Source organism: Penicillium citrinum (genome assembly GCF_028827155.1).
Source record: "Penicillium citrinum strain IBT 23319 chromosome Unknown utg000001l:1.0-4955037.0:1.0-4956770.0, whole genome shotgun sequence".
Classification (NCBI taxonomy): domain Eukaryota; kingdom Fungi; phylum Ascomycota; class Eurotiomycetes; order Eurotiales; family Aspergillaceae; genus Penicillium; species Penicillium citrinum.
The window spans coordinates 4,024,960-4,047,068 of record NW_026622686.1 but is presented as its reverse complement, the minus strand read 5'-3'; the positions used below and the strand labels follow the sequence as shown (position 1 = coordinate 4,047,068).

Below are 22,109 nucleotides of genomic sequence, written 5' to 3'. Positions count from 1 at the left end.
GCTCGCGTGGTCGTACTGGAAACTCCATCCCGACCGGTCACCGCTTCAACTCCCTTACCTTTACGGAGTATAGCTAGGAAGGATGCAGCGCAGGGTCCATGCTTCTATTCATCATGCAACCTAGACAATACAGCCGCACCGCACCCCTTACCCTCGCAGACAATGTGGCTTCGTAGAATTTTCAGCCCAGCCCCAGATGCGAACGCGGATCCCTTCTGATAGTTTCTACCTATCGACACTATGGCGTTTGAGGTTTTGGCCTAGTCTTACTGCAACTATCGACACCGACGCGGTCGGCCCGAAGGTTCCCTCGGTATTTGGTTATTTTTTTATTTTTATTTTTTTTTACTTTTTCGTTAATTTAAGTGTTGGGACGATCCTTCCAACATGGATCCCAGCGACTCGTCGACGTAAATTCGATATTAGACTATTAGAAAAAATTGGAGTATGAACTAAATAGACTATAGACTACCCTCTGGGTGTGTACTACCCTTTGCGTGAGACAGCCTCCACCATCCAGGTCAGTAGTACATAGGATCATACAATCGCTCAACTTGAATCCATGGGTTGGACTCGAGTCTATGTATGTAAAACAAGACCTCGGTCGATCAAGTCCAAAAAGGATCCCATGTGGGGTGTTTTCCACGTGGGAATGACTGGGGAGGGCCTCGCATCGCCTAAACTAACTCGCGAGAGGAAGATCAGAATAGGCCCAAACTTACTGTTGAGCAGAGTTTCGAGCTAGGTAGATACTATTCCATACTGGGTATACTTGGTGTCTTTTCGTATTCGAAGGCCATGTGGCTTGAACGCTCGGTAACTTAACTTCTACAGTATCTGAGTCAGACCAGACCAACGTCTGGCAGGGCAGTCATCATTTGTTGGACAGAGAGGATTATTTCTGGGAGGCCAACATTGGCAGTATTTCCATGGCGGTGGCTTTAGGTGACTTCAATTTTGGGAGATATCTCCGTTGACTCCTAATAATGGCTTTGACACGTTACTTAGTACCGATCGCAGAACTACATAGTTGGTTAATTGTCATCTATAACTAATGGCTCCAGATAAGCTCACGGTCCTCCCCCTGAAGCAAAACATGCAATTTACATGGTACCATCGCCTAAGAATTAAGAATTCGGAAACACGGCACGACGCCAAATAAGGGTTTCTCGAATGCCGAGCTTTTCGCAGTAACACGCCGTGCCGTTTATTCGGTTTGTTGGGAAGTCCGGCCGAATGGGAGAAATACCTCTAATAGCCAAAACAACCGATATGGTCAAGGCGTGTGCGGTAGAAGCCACATCCATATCATACTCTAGCCCACTAACTGCCACTAACTGACTGACTAGTTAAACGTTGGGTATGGCCTGAGTACGGAGTACGGAGTACAGAATACTGCAAGTCCGTCCGTATCCCGTAAATCAGTATGTAGATCGGTGTCGGGACGATCCGCAATCTCTGGTAAGAAACAAGTCTGTAAGAATAATACAAACTCATGTAATGTGGTATCCGAATCGGGGAGTAAATGATCCACCTCAACCTGTCTTGCCCAATTCAGATAAGGCCTGCGAGCACAAGAGAGTAGATCACGTCATTGACTCTTCTCGCGGGGCACCCGGGAACTCCATGAAGTACACAAGTACGGATGAACCACGTTCTATGAATCTGGTAAGGTTTCAATATACGAGCGGAACCATATAATGAGCTTGGAATCAAATAAATAAATAAATCAGAAGACACAAAAATTCTCCTGAATCAGTGGCTAGCTGGCGGAATACCTGAAGTGGCGAATTTTCACGCTAGAAGTTTTCTAGAAGTATTCTGGAAGCCGCTAAGAAGGTCGTATTCCATCGGATCCACCGAAACATTCGGCCGTGTTCGTTTCTTCGGAGTGAGCAATGGATGAGGTGAGACAATTGCATTCGGAAATCATAAAGAAAGGTACGGAGTTGTACTATGTACGCCCCTTAGTTCAAAAAGGTAAGGTATCTCATATTTCAAAAGGGGTTAGTCAGATTAAAAAAAGAATGAATGATAACGAAATAGGGTTTGGTTCCTGAGAGCAAATTTTGCAACGCACAATTAAAGCTGCCTTGTTTTTGCCAAGGTTTCTTCGGAAAATTTTTTTTGGCAATGGAGAAGTCCGGAGACCATCTAAAAACTAGATTCTGTAGTTGCGGAATTATCCGATTCTCTTGGCCGAGATTATTCACAATGCGATCGTACTATGTATACTACGAAGCTTTCCATCTCGAAATCCATTCATGTACCTTAAAACCCCCTCAGACTTACTCTAGCTCAAATATTCTGTGCATATATTGAACATAGCTAATACTCGTAGACATACGTATTACGTATGTAGCATACAAATGGCAGTTTATGTTTGAAATCAGTTGACTGTACATCTCCACCTCCGATCACGGCAAAGGACCACACGGGAAGGCCAAAGTCCACGTGGCGGATGATCTACAAAAAAACCAAAAAAGTGACAGGGCAGTTTTTTCTTCCGAACTGGGCAGAACACAATCAACCAGCCAAAGTTCCTGCAACTAGTGGTGCTCGTTGATGATCGTGATTTCTCTCCATTACTTGCATTGCGGTGGATTTTCTCAGCCATGTGGCCTGAAAGGTTGTTGGTATCCAACCACTCACATAGTATTAGGTCATTTTAATCTCCTTTTACGTTACAGTGCATGAGGTGAGCACCAGAATTCTGACCTACCCATGTACGGTGTATGTATTGTCCACTTTAGTATGGTAGCTTCAGTCAGTCCTGTCCAATCCATTGGATTACCACCGTTGACTCGGTGTTTCGTCGCTGCAGTCTTGCTGCAGGTCAATGGCCCGAATCGAGTTAGTCACGTCGTCTAATTGGGGGCCATAACCCAACGACCTCGCTTCAAGTTCGTCGGCTACTTGATGTTCTTTTAACAAGATACCGTGGTAGGATCACATATCCCATGAGGATAAGACTTCGGAAGTCCTAAGATACTATAGACATTGGCGACATGGTGCGATCATCAGCTCAATATCTTCGAAATCTCGCACTTTGGAAATCATACGGTCTATCACTTCAACAGTCTAAGTGACCTCCAGTTTCACCAAGTCACAGATAAGAAATAAGGCTGCACGTAATTGACGCCATACGTTTAATATGCCAGTTCTTGGCAATTCTAAATACAGCATGAGGACTACGGAGTACGTACATAAAGACTCAACTTCGTGAAACAACTACCTCTCCACCCGCCACAATGACATTGACGGTTATCTATGGAGATCGATATACCCGCAATGGTCGTTTCATGCAATGCACTGTGGCGTCAGCCAGCCTTTGACTTGGGTATTCTGCTTAAACGTTTATACTAACTAGAACTACCCGGGTATCTAGTGTGCACTAGGTACATGCAAGCTAAACAGAGAAGGGTACTACGCTAATAGTGATCGTCACCGCGATCCCTAATGAGGATTCGCGTCTGACGACTGAACTTGCTACCTTGCTAATCTAGATGTCTCATTTGTTCGAGCCAGGATAATCAAAGTTAGCCATGATCCCAATTACAATTGGTTTTCTGCACACAACATCCTATTCGATGGTTCGATAGCCCGAATAAACAAATAGTTTTCTTAGTATCAGCATGCCACACCCCTCCACTCTCCCGCCTGTGCCGTCGTGTTTGTAGGGAAAGATCAGCCCATTGGCTGTGGGGGTGGAAGGGTGATACCAAGACGATCTTCCCAACAAATACAATTGCACAACAATCCATTCCATCCAAAACAATATTCAATTTTCCCACGGGACATCCGTGAACGCACACACTCCGGACTTTCCAAAATGGCATGCATACATGCATTTTCTCTTTATCGTCTCTGGCAAGGGACAAGCCTGGTTTAAACGAAAACGAGATTCTTCATTTGCAGCATTGAAAGCGGGGTTATTTAGCTTCGGCAGCTTGCGATGCCGGTGGCCGCCGTCCAGATATGCAGGAATGTAGCAGCACAAGCATGAGGACGTTTTGCCTTTTTACCAGTCCTATGTACATAGTAAATACTTTTGCATCATCATTCGGCACTCGCATGCCTTGTGCAATTCCCGGATACACTGCATGATGCTCATACTTTTCTTTCTTTGGCTTGTTCAGAACCGATTGAGCCACGAGTTTGACTGGGTATTCTCGATCTAGACACTCTCGTCCCGTACACACCGCACAAGCCCCATCGAGAGGCGACAGCTGCAGTATGCCGATCATTCGAGAGCATTTGTTGTTCAAGTCCCAGTTTTTTCAAAACACCAAGGCCCTCTAACGGGATCATCGATGTTGTTGCACACGTACAATCTTTTCTGTGCAAGTGTGCACCGAGAGTACACTCTACATACTGTACAATGTCTCCACGCCGACTGTACTTGTCCCCGCTCTTTTAGTTTCTGCACGGCTCTGTCCGAATGTAATCTTGGACCATTGTCTCTGGGTCTCCAATTATGGGCTGGTCTATTTTCAAAAGGGCTAGATTTGACACGCAGAAGGCGGTTTTTCACGGGCTCCTGCAGCTTGCACGCCTTGGTACTGATGCTTGCTGTACATATTTTCATCTTCAATCTTCGATCAATTCTCTTTCGGTAATTTCTTTTTCTCTTTACTCTTTTGCTTTTACATTATCATTCCTTGTCCTGTCAGTTTTATGCCGTATTCTGACCGCCAGGCACTGGATCAGCAGGCTGCACTCGCTGGCTGGATGGATTTCGAACGGCCCCTTTGGCTTCATCCGAGAAGACCCTCAGATGGAGAGATAACGGAGGATTACCACGCAAATCCTGCATGATTACTTTTTATGAGTGGGTTTGTGGATATGTTAGAATTAGTCATGCGACTTCTGCGGAATCGTGGAGTCGTTTCTTTGCAGAAACAACTAAAATCCACATCGTACTGTAAACAGAGTATCAACAACGCAGAGTGCAAAGAGAATGGCAGTGTGCCCCACAGTATACGCACACGATTATGCAGCACTTTCACTGAAAAGGTAAATGAGACGAGATTATGTATTTCTTTCAATGCTGCAGGTCTGTCTCTGTCCTCGGCCGAGGCAGAACATGATAAGAGACAAAAACGAGATAGAAGAATAACTGGCCAAGACGGGAAAAGAGTCACTCAATTCAATGTTGTGCAAGACTTAATCTCGGGAGATGGAGCAGCCGCGATGTTTACTGCCCAGAACCATCTGAATTGATCTCAGAGTGTACGAATTACCAGTTAGTAACTACACCTGTAGTTGGAAATATACATGGTACCCCAGTGCTCGGGGTTCTGCATGCAGAGTAATATGCACAATCCGCCATCCTGTAAAGATCACCCCTGCAAGCCCCCGGCCCATCCACCTGCCCGTTTCTGGGTAAAGATTCGAGAAAAAGCAAGTATATCATATTGAGGTGCAGTTGACCTGTCTATTCGAGCACATGGCAGGGACGAACATATGCAAGCCGCGAGTCTTGACGCAGCCAATCTCTAGCGTCACTCTTATTGCTCCTGTGAAATGTGGCAAACTGTATGTTTGGATACAGACCTGGGCAATCACTTGCGTATGGAGTACGGAGTACAGAGTACATATAGGCTAACCTCATTCTCCAGATGAAAAGTCCTCCCCGGTCTTGTAAAAAGGACGTCAAAGCCATCTCCTTTGCATTTCTGATAGATTGTACATACACGTTTTTGGCATGTCTTGTAATTGATTTTTTTTTACCCGATACTCGTTTCTCGCCACATCGTTTCCCATTTAAGTTGTACGCTGTATAACGGACGACTACTTGAAAGATATGTCGTTTATCTTATTAGGCTGTATTATTATCTGATACAGCAGGTGGTGCCTTCGCGTAGCTCAATTGTGCAACCAATGACCCAGTGCCCATTCCAGCTTCTTGATATAGTAGCCGCAAAATCTCAGCTAAAGCCCAAGGTGCCTGTAAGGAAAACTGAAAGTATCTAGTAAATTCCCATGAAGATAGATCCCGCCAAGGAGTACATGAAGCATGGCGCTCACATGGGCCTGGGCCGCTTGGCTAGTACGGCAAGGTGCAGAAAATCAAGGCAAGGGCGAGCCCAAAAGAATGCCCAGGCTATCCAGCAAATGACCTGAAGACTTGTAAGACCAACCGTTGGCTTCCATTGACTATGAGAAGTGATCGTCAGTAGCAGATGACACGATCTAAGTTTGGAGCCTGGGAAATATCGGATCTATGCCCTAAACGAGTGTGGAGAGTATTATTACAATGGCACGGACTCAGTTTGATAGGCTCCCGCGTTTTTATGATATATCATCATAATGGATTGCTTAGTTGAGCATTAGGTAAAATGATTTGAATCTATGCTAGGGAAGATCGGGTGTGCTCAGTCCTTGGAGGAAAAGGTCGAGCTGTGAGTTGTGTGATAATTGGGACGAATGATAATAATCTCATTCCCAAATTTCACAATTTATGGTAGTAAGAAATGGAGTTAGAGGTCTTGATATCACCCTTCTTCATTTAGTTTAGCAAAGACCTCTACTAGTTCTAAATGGCAATTGGATATCCCGAGTGAGTGTCGGAGTGGGCTACTACAGTACAACTACCGGAGAGACCCTCTTTTCTCCAAGTACATTCAATGCCCTTATCACTCCAGCTTGACTCGGCTCGAGTTCCTGCGTATCTACTTTGCATGTTCCACGGTTCCTTTAGAGCCCTGTTGTTAGTAATACCTTGACAACGCGAGCAGCCGAAGATGGAGAAAAGCCTTCCAGGGCCTACGTGGACCCGACCACGAGTTTCTGGGAATATCATGAAGATTTCAGTAGACAAATTCGGGAAGGTTCCAGTAGGACATGGTCATTAAGCGGCCATTTGAATTCGAATATAGTATACGATCAGATATCATCTTGCTTTGCTAAAAGAACACTGATTATAGAGATAGACCCGGGACAAGCTAAGGCCTCTTCAATGCTTAACCATCCCGCCACCACTGTCCCAGAGAGCCACCCGAGCCAGCCATATCAATGACCTCCTCAAAACTAATTTCAACACGAAACATCTGTCCATCAGCAGTGCCATTTCCTGAGCCAACAGGAGTGACAAGTCCCCAGGTCACCAGTTTCTCCCATGCTTCCCGGGAAACGTCTCGACCCCAGACACGACCCGCCGTGGCAGCTGCACCAGAGACGGAGGCGGAAGTCTTTGCGGTGGTCAGCAGACGGACATATTCTGCGTAAGCTGCAGAGAAAGAAAGTGCGAGAGGTGCGAGGCCTTGGGCTGTAACTCCTTCGCTGCCAGGATCGAAAAGAGCCGCAAGACGGGTGGCAGCCACGAGCAAGGCCAATGGGAGGGAGGAAGAGCTTGCTGAGGCTGATACAGATGTTGAGAATGGAAGAGGAGCGGGGTCGGGACAAGAGAGTGTCTGGGAACTGAAGCTTTGTCGTGTGGGTATCTGGATGGATGGTCGGTCGACTCCGTGAGTACTGAGGTTGAGGTCGGTGATAGGAAGTAATGCGCTGGTGAGGAACTCTTTCACGGATTTGGTCTGACTGTATATCCTCTTGAGATGAGATTGGAAGTCTTTGTCTTCCCACATTTGCTATCAGATGAAAAGTTAATATCAAGATTCTAAAGGGGGGTTCGATTGGCAGACGGAAATACCTTCAAATATTCCTTCCATCCCTCGAGCAGTGTTTGCCAACGATTACCATCCAGAACAGCATTTTCGGAGCAAAACACGTCTGTTATCTGCCGAGATTCATCATCATTCAGATCCAAACTGGCTTTACACGTATCCGAGAAGATGTCATAAGTTCTTGGAAGCGGAATGTAGACATATCGATGACTAAATCGACTCTTGACTCTCTTCTCCAACATCTCTGTTACATCAACCTTGGTAGTAAGGCCGATCACTGCAATAGGCGCTTTTCGTGCCTGAGCAATGTCAAACAGGTTATAAAGCAAGGTTTGCCTAGGGTGCGTGACGAAAAGATCAAACTCATCTAGCAAGATGACGATAGATTTGGCCGCCGTTACCCCATTGCCATTACCCGAGGCTCCGAACAGCTCTTCAGGGTGAGACAGAAGGGCCAAAAGTGTAGCCATGGTGTCAGCATATGAGCTTACTTTAGAAGCGTCATCCTCGGTGTTGGTTTCGCGACCAAGTTGACGCCACATCTCGCGGAGAGCAAGGCGGTCATCGGTGTGAAGGAAGCCATTCAACCGGACGACATGGAACTCATTGCTATGTTCCTTTGCAAGGGAAAGAAATGATGGACTCGACCATTGCTGTCTTTCCACAACCACGTGAGCCAAGAAGGAGCATGGAGTTTCCCTCGCCAACAGTGACTGTTTGCTCGATCAAGTGGTTGACTTTGTTATATTCGGGCTCAAGGCCCTGGAGGGGAATTTGGCGTTTGCCAGAGAGCTTCTCCAGAATAGTCGTCGTCAGAACACGAATCTCGTCATGATACCCACTATTACAGAGAGTTTGCAACTTCTCGGCGTAGTCGGGGAGAGGTTCGACTACTTCGGCGACTTCTTGTACCTCCGGCTGATTTTGAAGATCTTGTTGAAGCTGCATGGTGACTAAATCATCAAGGCCATCATGATACTCCGGTGATGGGGACCTGTCCAATTCTTCAGTGTTCTCATCACGCTGTGATCTTCCTCTCGCAGTACTTCTTCGAGACCTGGTCCTGGAGACTGACGGCTTCAGCTGGGGGGACTCAATCTCCATCTCATCATCATCATCAGCTTCAGCTTCATCTGGGGACGATTGTTTCGGCTTCTGTGCGCTCTTTCTCGCACGGGTACTTCGTGGTGTAGCAGCTGCTCTGCGAGTCGAAGATGGAGTCGGGACTTCATCCGCGTATTTAGCAGGAGTCTTCCGTTGGCGACCACTTGAACGAGTCCCCCGTGAGGGAGTCTCGGGTTCTTGTGCATCGTTCCCATTTAATCCCGCCGGCACTTTATTGTTTCCTCTGGTGGATTGTCGTCGTGACGCTGATTTTCGAGGTCCGCGGTAGTCTTCATCTTCTTCGGAGTCGTCGCCAGCAGCCTGGGACGATTGATCTGAGCCAGCAGCATCACTCTGCATTTCAATGTCTCCGTCATCATCCTCTTCAGGTTCTTCAGAGACTCTTCTCCGCTTTAAGGCGCGAGGATCCTTCATATTGAATGTCGATCCTGGTGTTTCGCTCGGTGTGGGAATTCGAGGATGGAGGTCCGCAAATATGAAAAGTTCGTCGAAGTTATTTTGATCCGTAGATCCGTTCAGGTCTAAACGATCAGATCGGCAATTGAGATCTAAAGGTAGTTTTGGGCAAGAAATATCTCCCCAAGGGACATGCCGTGCCAGGGCGTTGCGTTATTATCAGTAGCGCATTGATTATATTCGATTGGAAGGGGTGCAGGCTCGTCGCAGTCAAATGCTGTATAGATATTGAGAAGTTCCTGGAGTGTTAATTCCAGAGTCAATCGCAAGTTGAATGATCACAACTGGAGAAAGTGGTTGAATGTTGACGATCCACCAAAATCACCTGCAAACCTCCCCGAAAGATACGCGCCTGAGGCCACCAACGCGTGACGCGCAAGTCACTTACAGCGCCGAAAATCAACTCCTTGCGTAATTTGGAGTGAACCCCATTCTGTTAAATGGTCGAATATGAGTGTATTCTCAGAAAATAGAATGGAATATTCATAAAGTGAAAGGGACTCGAATTCATGTACTGGCTAAGATGGATATTCCCGGCTTGAACCCACGATTCCCCGACACTGGAAACGCTACAAGAATAAACAAATTGATAGGATGAATTAGAGGAATAATTCGGGATGAAATTCGGCTTGTGTCATCTAGATCGAGTACTTCTCTCGGGAGTCTTTCGTGATGGACTGTACCATTTTGCATTCGGCTTTCTTCACGAAACTCAGCCGAGGTCCAACTTGGCCGAGCTGCTCTTGTGGGGAAAAACCCGCGATTTCAACATGATTTCCTCGATTCTTTAGATACAAAGTGTCCATTTATACGCATTCTCGTTTTGCGCATACTTTTTAATCCTCTCTCTCAGACTCATTCATCATGTCTGAACCTGGTATTCAACCACCAACGCGCAAGCTGGACGAATTTGAGGAGCTCGTCTTTGAATATACAAGTCGCATGGGCTTGGGCAGTGAGCAGGTTAGTCTTTCTATGCCAATACCCCATGCAGCTGCATGGAATCATTTCGGATCTCTATTTGCAATCTAAATCCAATCACGAATGAATGAATGAATGAGTGAGTGAATCGAAAAGCTGACTCTATCCAGCATTGGGATGTCGATGCCCGAAACTGCAACCTCCGCTTTGAGTCCGCAACCCGCGGTCCTCCGTCAAAAGTGTCTTTTCTCCTAAAAATCACCCCAGCACTCAGCAATTACATGGGAAACCTACATGGTGGATGTGCTGCGACTCTGATCGATGTATTATCAACGACAATCCTCCTAGGTGTCTCGGAACCGGGCAAGTTTGCTCTCGGTGGTGTGAGTCGGAACCTCAAACTCACATATCTCCGTCCTGTCCCAGAAGGAATCGAAGCGCGCATCGTTTGTGAAGTTATACATGTTGGAAAGCGATTGGCGTTATTGCGAGCTGAGATTCAAAGAGCTGAGACTGGGGATGTTTGCGTTGTCGGTGAACATGAGAAGGCGAATACAGACCCCGAGGTGAACCAGCGTATCTAGAGTTTCTAACCCTCGTGCGTCGCCGATGAGGACAGGCGTTGGTAGCTGCGGCCGACTTATACATATAAATTGTGGGACTTTTTCTGTTTTTGCGTTTGATTTCAGTCATTTCTAGCGTCTACGTCCTTGAGAAATACTATACAATATAGAACCAAAGAGAGACAGGTATATTGCGCTACAACATGGTAGAATCAGATGGACCTAGTAACCACGAGGAGAAAACAGATACAAGAGAGTGATGAACATGTCCAACAAAAGTATGATAAGCTCCGACTCTAAGCAGCGATAGATATTCAACAAGCATCCCCTCTACTCCTGGACAAGATCCTGGCCCTCACGAAGACCCTCAACCTTCAACTCCTCGCCAGCGGCACGAGCATACATGTCCCGCACGTCGTCTTGAATGTAGAATTAGCAAGTGTTTCCATCTAGTCAAATGACTCCCAGGTTATACTATGGAACTTACTAGTTGTCGTCTCGAAGTGAGATGTGGCATCGTAGCTCTTCGAGATGAAGATGTTATCCTTTGAGCCATCATCCAGGGGCTCATAAATGGGGATGGCAGGGCCCATGAACTTCTCCTCGATCTGACCGAGGCGCTCAAAGCCGGGCTCCAGCTCAATGTGGTGGTTAGCATCATTCTCGGCAATGGTCGAGACAATAGCAACATAGTATCCCTTAGGGCAGACGTTGTGAGCAGAGGAGACCATGGCGATGTAGATATCTACTATTGTCAGTCTTGTTTTTCACCATACTTGCGGCAATTGGGACCCACCGTGCTTGCGTCCGACTTGGGACTGGGGAATGATAAGTTGCAGCGAGTCACTGCCATCAGTCTTGTCGATGGGGTGCTTCAGGATGCAGATAGCCTTCAGCAAGTATCCGCTGACCTTAACCTTGCCAGGGAAGTAAGAAGGATCGGCGATAATCTTCTTGGTCTTGGTCTCGAATTTCATAGCAGCTGATTGGTCATCGCGGTCCTTCATGGTGGCCTTAATACCAGCAACCTTGTTGTCACCATCGTACAGCACCTCATCGATGTCGGTGTTCAGCATGTAGGTACCGCCGTAGATAGCGGACAGACGAGCAAAGCCTTGTGGGAGCTCACCCAGACCGTACAGGGGGTAGATGTAGGGGGGACTTGCCGTAGCGAGCCATAGAGTTGACATAAAGGCGAATTCGGTTGATTGTCTCAACGGCCGCACCAGGCTTGTTAATGTACTCGTCTGAAGGGTAAAGAGCCATAGAGTGGCCGACAAAGTCGCGGGTGTTGTCCTCGAGGCTGAACTTGTCATAAACCTCCTTCATAGTGCAAGCGTTGATGTTCAGACCTGTGATGAAATTTAGCAATTATCGCCACTATTCGATGTGAGTATAGTTGATCACCTACCCTGGTGAGTTGCGGGGTCCTCCTCCTTGAACTCGCCAACCCACTCAAGGAACTTCTTGGCACGTCTCTTCTCGAAGAGACCCATCAGAGAAGAGCGAAGGGCCTCGCCGGCGTCGGAGGGCACCTTGGCCACGGTCGCCTTGGGACCCTTACCCTGCTGGACATAGCTGCCAGCAATCTGCTTGAACTCCAGGTATCTTGTGACGTCAGTTGAGACCAGGATGTTGGTCAACTCGCCATTTGCCATCAACAGCTTGGGGACCAGGTCGATATTCCAATCGTTGACACGGCCATACTTCTTCCAAGGCTCCTCACCGGGAGCGACGTTGCCATACTTCTTGAATAGCTGCGGGAGGTTTAGTAAAAGCCATTCTTGGACTCGTCGGGGTGGTCTGATAAGCGTACAGTCTCGATATTGACGGAGGCAGCCTCTCTGAAGACATTGTTAGCTGCTTGGACTGTAGGTGGCGTGGGAGGGAGCTCTGATCCACTTACCCTCCATAGTGGTCATTGCGGTCGATGTGCAGGACCTTGTTGCCCTTAACACTCAGAACACTAATCAAAGCATGTTTAGAAATCATTCATCGACAAAGGAACATTTGTGAGAAGCTTCGTACCCAGACAAAACACACTCAGTCAGGCCTGCAGAAAGTCAGTCGATGCGGGCGTTGCTGTAGAATGGCGGGGTAGCAACAAACCAGTGCCGAGCACCACCACGTCGTACTCGGGAGCGATCTCATCCATAGTGAAAACAGAAGAGAGAGAATAAAGGAATGGTAGGCTTGAGATGGGGATAAAGGGGGAAGAGTATGCCGAAGGGGGCAAAAGGGTGGGAAAGAAGAAGAAGAAAGTTAGGCTGGTGGTATCTTGTCCCCGCGGATCAACGAGAAGCGGTAAAGGAGGAGACTTAAAACTATTTGACGGGCCCGCCACTAGTCAACTTGCCTCCTGGTTCACTGCTTGGTCACTGCTTTTTGGGGCTGTTGGTATGTTTATTATATTTATATTATTTTTGGTCTAGAATTACCCCTGATGCAGATGCCAATTTGTGTTAGCTTAAAAGGGGTTGGAGTATAAGGAGTAGACTGAGATCCAATGTCTAGATTACTCCACATATAATTAGTACTCCTCTGTTGTACTTAAAGACTTAAGTGTGATACCCCTGGAAAGACTGATAGATCCATCATGATTGAAGGCAACTTCAAGTTTTCTAACATGTCATTGATATTTTACATGGGTTAAATAAGATGAAGAAAATCAAACAGAAACTATACTACAATGCGAGGATTTCAAATTAAACCCGGCGGTGGCCCATGAATGCTCAAATCATGCCTTGGTATCCTTAATCTCTTCCTTGACCTCGGGGGTCGATTCAACGACTTCTTCTTCCATCATATCCCCATAACCCTGGCCTTCTGGGCGAACTCCTGACTCATACAGACGTGTGGCCTCCTCCCATGCGTACCAGCGCTCACGCAGAACGTGCTTGATGCTCTTTTGGGTGACTTGGACCTAGATTAAGAGAAACGGTTAGGACTTGTTCGATAGAAATATTGACATCGGCGATGCGATAATGCTTGCATATCCATACGCAATATTCATGGAATGGCATGCACTCGTCCACTCAATTGACTGGAGCCGTAGCTATAATGCAAACAAGAATAAGGACGAACTTACAGCTCTGTCTCGCTCATGAGCCTCATGGTCACCGTATCCAGGCTTTAACCGCGATCGTTCAAAGTTGGATGTGGCAATGCGATTGCGCTCCTTAACGCAAACCCACCAAAGTTTGTGAAGGTCATCCCAGCTCTTCTCGCGGAGCTCTTGGATGGCCCAAGGGCGGCCTAGTCCGATTGTCAGCATTGTTTTTTTCTTGATCATCTATCATTGATGAAGACCAATTGATTAATCCAACTTCTGCTCCACTCACCAAAGTCATTATCGAATTCTGGCACACTCAGTGCCTCACGCGACGGAGGGAAGAATCCCCAAAGGCCGTGGTCAGGAGTGGCACCGCGAGATTGCATCTTCTCCGGTGAAACGGGCTGAGGCAAAGGGTATTTGGCAGCGCTCAGCTTGAATCTGGTACCAGTTCGGTGGATGGCTGATACACCACGGACTCGGTTCATGTCACGTCCACGACCGGCGGCGACGGGAGTCGTGGAGAAATTCGAGAATTGCACCGGTGTCCGTGTCATCGAGAAATGGAGAGAGGGAGCCAAGTAGGCAGGAGGTAACTCCAACAGGGGCATACCCCCATGGCGAACTAAACGAGAGGCGACCGAGCGATGCATTGTGGTCCAATGTCAACGTTGATACGAGACAGTCGGAGTTGTTGGCTGCTCGTTTTTTCGGGGCCGCAGGGCGGTCACATGAGCGTCTGGCGGCAATTCGAATCCACTTCGACGACAATTCCGGCTCAACCTAGATCGAAGACGACAGTGAGACACTCTTGGGATTACTATCTTCAAATAGCCTGTTTAGTCACGGAAATTGTCTTAAGCTGCTAGGTCTTTTATATTCTGTCTCCATTACTACAGCTCAAAGCTGGTCTGTACACCTCCTACGCATCCGCGCGTTTAGCCGCCCAATCGATTCACTCCACTCTTCTAGCGGAGCAGTGCCGCATCAAGTGGTCAAGAGGGACTTTGTGGACTGCCCTCTCGCCCCGCGAATTCTTCCTTGATCAGATATTCCACCGAGATTTATCACTCGGGTTATAGCCGAGGGTCTCGAAGATCCCAACTTGATTCTCATCGCTGAGCTCCAACCATGAATCGACCAGGTTCGTCATTTTCTTCATTATCTTCCCGAGTCCTTGCTCGAACGTCGAGCCGCAACAAAGGGATATACGCTATTGAGTTCTAGTCCATCTTCCTATTCCTGGAATGGCATCAAACTCAGAGTGTTTTTGTCCCAGATTCCCAAGGTCAAAGGGGGGTTTACTCTCCAATGGCAATAGCCATGCGGAAAGCTCTCCCATTTGCGACCGAGACATATTTGCAAGGATCACTAAACAACATTCCTTGCGGGCTGGAGCATGGCCCAATCGATATGGGATAGTGAAGATCATGCTAATATTTGGTGTCTTTGTGTTAGGACCTGGCCCGCCGCTACGAGGGATGTCCGGATTCCCCGCGCCACAGCAAGCTCAGGCAAGAAACGCGACACTGGCCTCTGCGCGATTGCCAAATGGAAAGATAGGTAGGAAACTGTCCGGTTTATGAATTTGAGAGACCTTCAAAGGGACGCATGAGTGGATGCTAATGCTTGGGGGCCTACAATCTAGGTGGCGCAGCCAATTGGAACTTCAACCTCCCCGTGGGCGGAACTTCTTCTCTACAAACCAACCAGCAACGCACGATGGGAACTATGGGTAGCTTTGCGCAGAGTCTCGGAGGCTCCCAAACGGCCGCACCGTTAGATCTCTCGTATGTAATCCTTTTTTCCTCTTTCTAATTCCATCATTGGCTCCGCTGCCACTCCTCCGGACTTGTCAATTCAAGAGACACCCAAAAAGCTCACAATAGCAACGTCTTTAGCGAGTTCCCCTCTCTATCGGGTGCGCCTCAGCAGTCACAATCTCAAACTCCCGGACAGCAAGTTTGGGCCAATGCCAGCCAACGAGCAGCTCAACATACGCCAGTTCAAAGACAACAGCACCCGCCGACGTCACAGCCCCCTTCTCGTACCTCTCAAACACCATCGCATCCTGGACAACAACCATCCCAACCTCCTCACGATGACATGTTTCCTTCCGGTGCGCAATTCGCCAATCGACTCGACGATTTCCGAAACGGTGGGCAAGGGATCAGTAGCCAACTTGGAGCTGGTAACCAACCCCAAACAGGGAACATTGATGAGTTCCCACCTCTGGGCCGAAATGCAGCAGCAGAATTGGCTCAGGACCGCCGGAGCTCCTTAATGCAGGCTCCAGGATTTGGAGGGTACACTTCTGGTATGGTGGATGACATCTTCCGTTGACTAGCGGAGTGGACTGAAAAAGAAAAAAATTGGAACCAATCGCTGACAATGATCACCAGGTATTGGATCATCTCGATCGCCTGTAAATCAAGGGCCTAATGGCATTTTGGGACAAGAGAAAGATGTAAGTAGATCGGCGGTAGCGTTTCCAGGCCCCGCACTCACCGACACCGCAGGACTTGAACAACACCCTGATGTCAGGCCAACGCAACTTCAGCGACCCGCAACAACAATTGCAGCAAAGGCAACAACAGGCAAATGAGGGTCAGGAAGTTGCTGATGCTGCTCAGAGTGCAGAGCAGCCCCCTCTAGCACAAATGAGTGAGCTGGACCGGTTTGGTCTGGCTGGTCTGTTGCGTATGATCCACAGCGAGAGCCCCGATGTGGCCAGCCTCGCAGTTGGGCAAGATTTGATGACCCTTGGCCTAGATTTGAATCAGCCTGAGTATGTCTTTCCCTGGTCAATATGCGTTTGTTCGTGTATGCTAATCGATTCGCATTACATCAGGCCCCTCCACACCTCCTTTGCCTCGCCATTTGTATCGTCTATGTCTGCTGTTCCTCTAGAACAAGATTTCTCGTTGCCTTCCTGCTATAATGTCGCCAACATCCAGCCCCTGCAGTCTCGGATCCCCGGGTTCAGTGACGAGACTCTGTTCTACATCTTCTATAGCATGCCCAGAGATATTACCCAAGAACTGGTCGCAGAGGAATTGATGGGACGCAAGTGGCGGTATCACAAGCTTGAGAGATGCTGGTTAACCCGCGATGAGACATATCCCGGGCCAATGGACGTGGAACGAGGTGTGAGTGAGCGCGGGGTGTATCTCCTTTGGGATCCTGCTAGCTGGAAGAAGATTCGAGTAAGTTTACCTGGCTCTGTTCAAAATACTCAAACAGCGAGAATTTGTTACTAATTTTGTTTACAGCGGGAGTTTATTCTCCGATATGAGGATTTGGATAACCGACTGGACCCCAATCGGGCAATGAATCGCCCAGCTGTTGGTCCAACACACGCTTCATAAGTATAGATTCATGAAGCCTATATCGGTGTGGTGGAATTTTAATTGAGTTGAACAGCAACGGCGTTGGGCTCTTAGTTTACACTATGTTGCTTCAGGGAAGGCCAATAGTACAGCCCCGTCTGGGGGTGTGGGCACGATGATTTATTACGCGGAATTAACTGGTGTGTGGGATGTAAGGATATGATCTTACAATCAAATGCCCTTGATGATCTTGTCACAATTATGAAAGGATTTTTTTCTGCTTCTATTCATCTATTCAAGTAGTTGCCGCCATACGATAAACATCAATCTGATGGTATTGTGTATTGTCAATGGTAGTATAGTCGGTTAGGATCTTGGTACTAGGTTTGTGCTTCGTGCTGACCTTGGGAGTCTAATCTAGTTAGATGTTGCTAAGATTTTTAGCGTCTGGAGATTTACTATAGGCAAATAGACTGCTCTTGTCTTCTTTGCTGGCTCGATATAATAACACGGATTAATCCCTATAAAGTTACTAGGTAGTACTGATATCAGCAATTAACCCGTTTGAACGGACTGCATTCAATTGCCCTTGCGTCCCGTTGAAAGAATCGCAGTCCACTCCATAGGAATTTCGCCATTCTCCCCATATATACCCGCCAAGTACTTCTCCAGTGCAGGCTGAACCTTATCAAGATCATTATTTCTCTGCTCTTCCGTCCAGAAGTTCTTCGCAATCATGGGAAATATAATCATAGACATAGTCACGAACTTGGAAACTTCGAGGGAAATGTTTTTAGTTTCGGCCTTCACGTTGATATCGACGAAACCACGCTGCTGTAGCTCAGACTCGATCCAGGATATTGAGAACCATTTTCCATCCCCCATTTTGTCGAGAAACTCAACTGGGCTTGGAAATGGAAGGTTTCCTGGGATGGTTTCCATTGCCTTCTGAAAAACGGGGACCCAGCCGGCTGTACTTGAGTTAGTTGGTTTTATAAAAGAAGTTCTCGATTTGTTTTGTCACTTACGGCTTATCCATGTCGAAAATGCAATAGTGCCGCCAGGCTGCAGGATTCTCTTCGTATCTAGTACAGTAAGTATAAAAAGGAATTTCCTGGTTTACCTGGAAGAATTCTAATGGGATTACTGACCGTCAAGAGCAGCGAGAGCCTTCGGAAGTGCCATGAAAGCTAAATCTTTATCAGCATGCTCATACTCACGGACGATATTGTTACTTTGAGAAGTAGAGCTAGTAATAGTACAAAATTCCACTTACCAAATGCAGTCACTGCGTGTGTAAAGTAGTCCGAAGGGAGCTTTGTGTCCTGTGCATCCACGATCTTGACCTCTGCGTTCTGCCAGCCTTCCTCTGCCATCCGACGTCGAGTATATTCGACCATACCTGGGGATATATCGCCACAGGTCAACTTCCAATTGGATTTGATAGCATCATCTAGATTGCCATGGAGGATGCTAGAGACAATTCCAGTTCCGCAGGCGTTGTCGAAGACGACAAGGGGCTTGCCCTGGTTAATATTGACCGTGTTGAGCAAGCCACTCTGCTCGAGAAGAGAGTATGCAAATTGACCCGTGATATTTTCACCAGTCTTGTAATTGTTGACGAATTTGTCGTCTTTGAAAAAAGCCTCCCAATTTTGTTCGGCGGCCATGGTTGTAGTTGAAAGATTTGGTAGCTAGCTCGGAGTCCAAGTCACAGTGTTTAAGTCGGTGTAATGATGTAGTATAACCTCCTGTTCACAGTCTGCGAGGGACAATTGAGCGGTTTTTATAGTTGTGGTTTCCCCCCAAATGTTGACTATTACGTGGTAATGGATCGGCTCCAGTCATCATTTAAAAGTATCCGATAATGTCTCCGACAAGGTCAGCCATACTCAAAACGTCCACATGTATCTAATATTGGTCTACCATGGAGCCTGGGAGCAATTATTATTGGATGTAGAGAGTATGATCCCCCTACTTTTGATAGTATGTCAAAAGGTCATGAGTACCCGTGGAGACTGGTAAAAGGTAAGACCATAAATATAGACCTATAATAGAGTTCTGATCTGCTCAGCTCAGCTCGACGGAGACATTTTGAGAAAAGTGTCCGAGGAGATGACAACTGGATAGGATCGATCGGACAAGCTAACCTGCTCTGTGCTACCTGGATAAATCTTAACCAATGCCCCTCAAGGTACATAATACCTTCTGTAGCCCTACGGCCTGCTAGAGGCAACTCTGTATTGACTTCCATTATTTTGTAGAACCAGGAGAAACTACCCATTGCATGATACGTATTATCTAGCGTATTATCCAGTATACCTGCCAGACCCCAACGCATGTTGGATCCGCGGTTCTTTTCCTCGATGGGAGAGACAAAGGGACATCGTAGTTTCTCATTTGAGTTCAAAGAGAACTTCGCTCCTACAATCAGGAGCACGTAGTATGTAAAGAATACACGAAAGCAAACTGTACGTCTGTCATCCTCTTTCCTCATTCCTCTCTCTCTAAACAATAAGCGTGTATACTAGTTGTGGTTGGTTAGTGTCCTCGTGTCAGAAGCATTTCCAAGGTAGGTTGCCGCTCATTGCTGCTTCATTTTAGCCCGCTATGGCCGATATCAAAGAAAGCCATATCCTCGTGGATAAAGAAATTGCAACATGGCTTTGAGGGCTCTGATCTCGTACTTCGGTTCTTGTTGCTTTGGCCCCAAATCGAAAACCGTGTATACTGGCAGAATATCAAAGACTTCTTCCCGCGTCACTCTTTTCATTGAATGAAATAGTGACAAGATTCTTTCTTCCCTTTGATATTTTTCATTGGCGAGTAGTATGGTCTTACTTAGAAGTCTCTCTGGCTTTGGTATTTCTTTATCCTCAATTCAACTATTTCTATCAAGGCGAACCTTCTTATTCTAGCGAGCTGGTATCTTCTTGAAGACACTTGACCCGATAAAAGTGACTGGACTGGGATTCTACCTGTTTGTTTCGATAAACCCGAGCCTTCTTAGCAGCAACTGCATCCAAATCAGACATGCAACGCGAGAGGGAAACAGTCCTACCTCTGCGGCGTGGCAGAAGCCGTCGAAGTGCTTCGCCCAGCCCAGAAAAGGCTGCGAAACGCCGCAAAGTAGCAACATCCCCTGGCAGATTTCGGATTACCGATGATACTGACTTCGCTCGCGATGACTGGGATGGACGGATTAAACGGTGCGAGGAACGAATTAAGATGGGATATGCAAAGGAAACTTTCGAGAAACAGCTCAATCAGTTGATAGAAGCCAGAGATCTAAAGCCGTGAGTATTTTGGATTCTTTTCTCTACAATTAAAGCGGTGTATTATGAGTTTAAAGTTTTTTGCTGGCCTTTCTGATTTATCGTCTTCCTCCTCTACTATCATTCCCAAGGTTTTGACGTGGCAGAAAGAAGGGTGATTTCAACCTATTCTTACGGCACATTGAAGTTCTCGAAATGACTTGAACTAACAATGATATTTCAAACTACTAGCTCAGTAATGAAACAGTTTCCGGGCAAGAGCTGGGAAGTCATTCAACGACTTGAAACTCTACGAGCAATACAAACTTATCTGAAAGCCAACGATGATCCATGCAAAGAGCTTCCGAATGTCGAGGCAATTATGGCAGCTTATGAAGCTGGAACACTTGAGTGGAATGACAATGCAACTTATTGGTGTCAGGGTAAGATGATTGGTGGGCCGTCGCCATTTTCATTTGAGACATTTCATATACTCAACACGGCGGAGAATCGAGGTGATGGAGGATTCTGGGTTGAGGGTGTAAGTTTTTAGGTTCCAAATATGTTCAGAGTCATATGACTACAGTCATCTTACGCGTCTAGTCCTATCTAGTAGATCTAGTCTGTGTAAGAAAATACTTATTTGACAGCTCACTAACGGGTATGATAATTACTATACAGATCTATCGTCTTCCGATGAAACAAGAAGTCTGCAAATACCGCGGTCCTCCATCTCAAACCGAATGGGATATGCATGTAAGACTTGAATTTGCTTCCTCGATATTCTGTACGGAGTATGGCTAAATATATTATGTTCTCTATGGTAGGTAGCAATGACAGTTCGGCTGGATGCAAGTATTGACACTGATCCTACTGCTAAATTTGACCGGATGGGACTAGCATTTCCGGAATATGAACTTGATTTCATCGATGATACAGGATCCTACATGCTCACTATATTCAACGATGATATGCTGCGTATGATGGGAAGCGATGCAGCAGTTAGCGTTGCCCCTCTCAAACATTTAATGGGCTACCATGTATTTGATGCAGCAGGTGGTTTTCAATTTGTTACCAAAATAATTGCAGTGCAAGCTACCATAATTGGGGAGAATGAATTTGGAAATGACGTGTATATGGCACCCTGGAATACGATATGCTGCTCTGTATATGATACAAATTCAAATACACCCGGTGGCCCTGCGGATAGATTGAATGGTAACTGGCTACGAAAAACATTATTTTGCGCAACAGCCCCTTTGGGCAGGCCGCGGCTCTTTGCTGGTTTGAATAAAAAGGATCTGATGGCAAGAGATATGGTTCCGAAAATCAGGCCACAAGACAGAACACCACCGGAATTCATTCGTCCTCAGGCAGATGTAGCGTGGCGTATTGACATGATGACTGGGCTATATCATCCTCAGCCTAGACTCGGTATACGAGGGATGGTACCGCCTGGTGGTTATATCCCACCAGCGGCAAAGGCACCAGCGGCAGGTCCAGCGACAGGTCCAGTGGCGCCAGCAGCAGGGCCACCAGGACCACCGGCAAACTAGATGACTATGTATCTAGAGTTGACAAAGGGCATATGTTCAGGCCTAAAGTTCCATGTTGCGCAGGGCCCTGGAGAGTGGATGCGCGTTCTTTCGTCTAGACTTAAGACTCCGAGATCTTGAAACGTTTTTGATCTGTGTGCTTCCAAGATCGTTGAGGCCACAGGCTATCAACATAAGGAAATCAACTTGGAAGTTGATTTCTCTTCCGCTTTTTGATTATAAAAT

At 46.9% G+C, this 22,109-nt stretch overlaps 7 protein-coding genes across 7 annotated transcripts; 3 read left to right on the top strand and 4 right to left on the bottom strand.

Annotated features, from left to right (window-relative positions):
- Window positions 1-6,965: 6,965 nt before the first annotated feature.
- N7469_001526 (origin recognition complex subunit 4) lies at window positions 6,966-9,167 on the bottom strand (the record flags this gene model as incomplete). Its single annotated transcript, XM_056640446.1, has 3 exons — window positions 6,966-7,592; window positions 7,655-8,237; window positions 8,272-9,167. 3 exons carry the CDS (start codon window positions 9,165-9,167, stop codon window positions 6,966-6,968), a joined length of 2,106 nt encoding a protein of 701 aa, XP_056506203.1.
- A 906-nt stretch (window positions 9,168-10,073) lies between these two features.
- N7469_001525 (PaaI family thioesterase) lies at window positions 10,074-10,714 on the top strand (the record flags this gene model as incomplete). The annotated part of the gene is made up of 2 exons (XM_056640445.1): window positions 10,074-10,172; window positions 10,301-10,714. The coding sequence occupies 2 exons, from the start codon at window positions 10,074-10,076 to the stop codon at window positions 10,712-10,714; spliced, it is 513 nt and encodes a 170-aa protein (XP_056506202.1).
- Window positions 10,715-11,023: 309 nt separating this feature from the next.
- On the bottom strand, window positions 11,024-12,848 carry N7469_001524 (secretory pathway gdp dissociation inhibitor; the record flags this gene model as incomplete). Its single annotated transcript, XM_056640444.1, has 9 exons — window positions 11,024-11,112; window positions 11,181-11,438; window positions 11,490-11,854; window positions 11,937-12,045; window positions 12,105-12,450; window positions 12,510-12,537; window positions 12,600-12,659; window positions 12,722-12,746; window positions 12,803-12,848. The coding sequence occupies 9 exons, from the start codon at window positions 12,846-12,848 to the stop codon at window positions 11,024-11,026; spliced, it is 1,326 nt and encodes a 441-aa protein (XP_056506201.1).
- Window positions 12,849-13,430: 582 nt separating this feature from the next.
- Window positions 13,431-14,398, bottom strand: mrpl4 (mitochondrial 54S ribosomal protein uL29m; the record flags this gene model as incomplete). The annotated part of the gene is made up of 3 exons (XM_056640443.1): window positions 13,431-13,616; window positions 13,782-13,948; window positions 14,035-14,398. 3 exons carry the CDS (start codon window positions 14,396-14,398, stop codon window positions 13,431-13,433), a joined length of 717 nt encoding a protein of 238 aa, XP_056506200.1.
- A 478-nt stretch (window positions 14,399-14,876) lies between these two features.
- N7469_001522 (uncharacterized protein) lies at window positions 14,877-17,113 on the top strand (the record flags this gene model as incomplete). The annotated part of the gene is made up of 8 exons (XM_056640442.1): window positions 14,877-14,889; window positions 15,204-15,308; window positions 15,394-15,535; window positions 15,647-16,062; window positions 16,148-16,212; window positions 16,265-16,533; window positions 16,597-16,951; window positions 17,018-17,113. 8 exons carry the CDS (start codon window positions 14,877-14,879, stop codon window positions 17,111-17,113), a joined length of 1,461 nt encoding a protein of 486 aa, XP_056506199.1.
- A 540-nt stretch (window positions 17,114-17,653) lies between these two features.
- gtmA (gliotoxin thiomethyltransferase) lies at window positions 17,654-18,744 on the bottom strand (the record flags this gene model as incomplete). Its single annotated transcript, XM_056640441.1, has 4 exons — window positions 17,654-18,045; window positions 18,103-18,159; window positions 18,226-18,264; window positions 18,351-18,744. 4 exons carry the CDS (start codon window positions 18,742-18,744, stop codon window positions 17,654-17,656), a joined length of 882 nt encoding a protein of 293 aa, XP_056506198.1.
- Window positions 18,745-20,107: 1,363 nt separating this feature from the next.
- Window positions 20,108-21,884, top strand: N7469_001520 (uncharacterized protein; the record flags this gene model as incomplete). Its single annotated transcript, XM_056640440.1, has 4 exons — window positions 20,108-20,370; window positions 20,581-20,869; window positions 21,010-21,084; window positions 21,156-21,884. 4 exons carry the CDS (start codon window positions 20,108-20,110, stop codon window positions 21,882-21,884), a joined length of 1,356 nt encoding a protein of 451 aa, XP_056506197.1.
- Window positions 21,885-22,109: the final 225 nt, after the last annotated feature.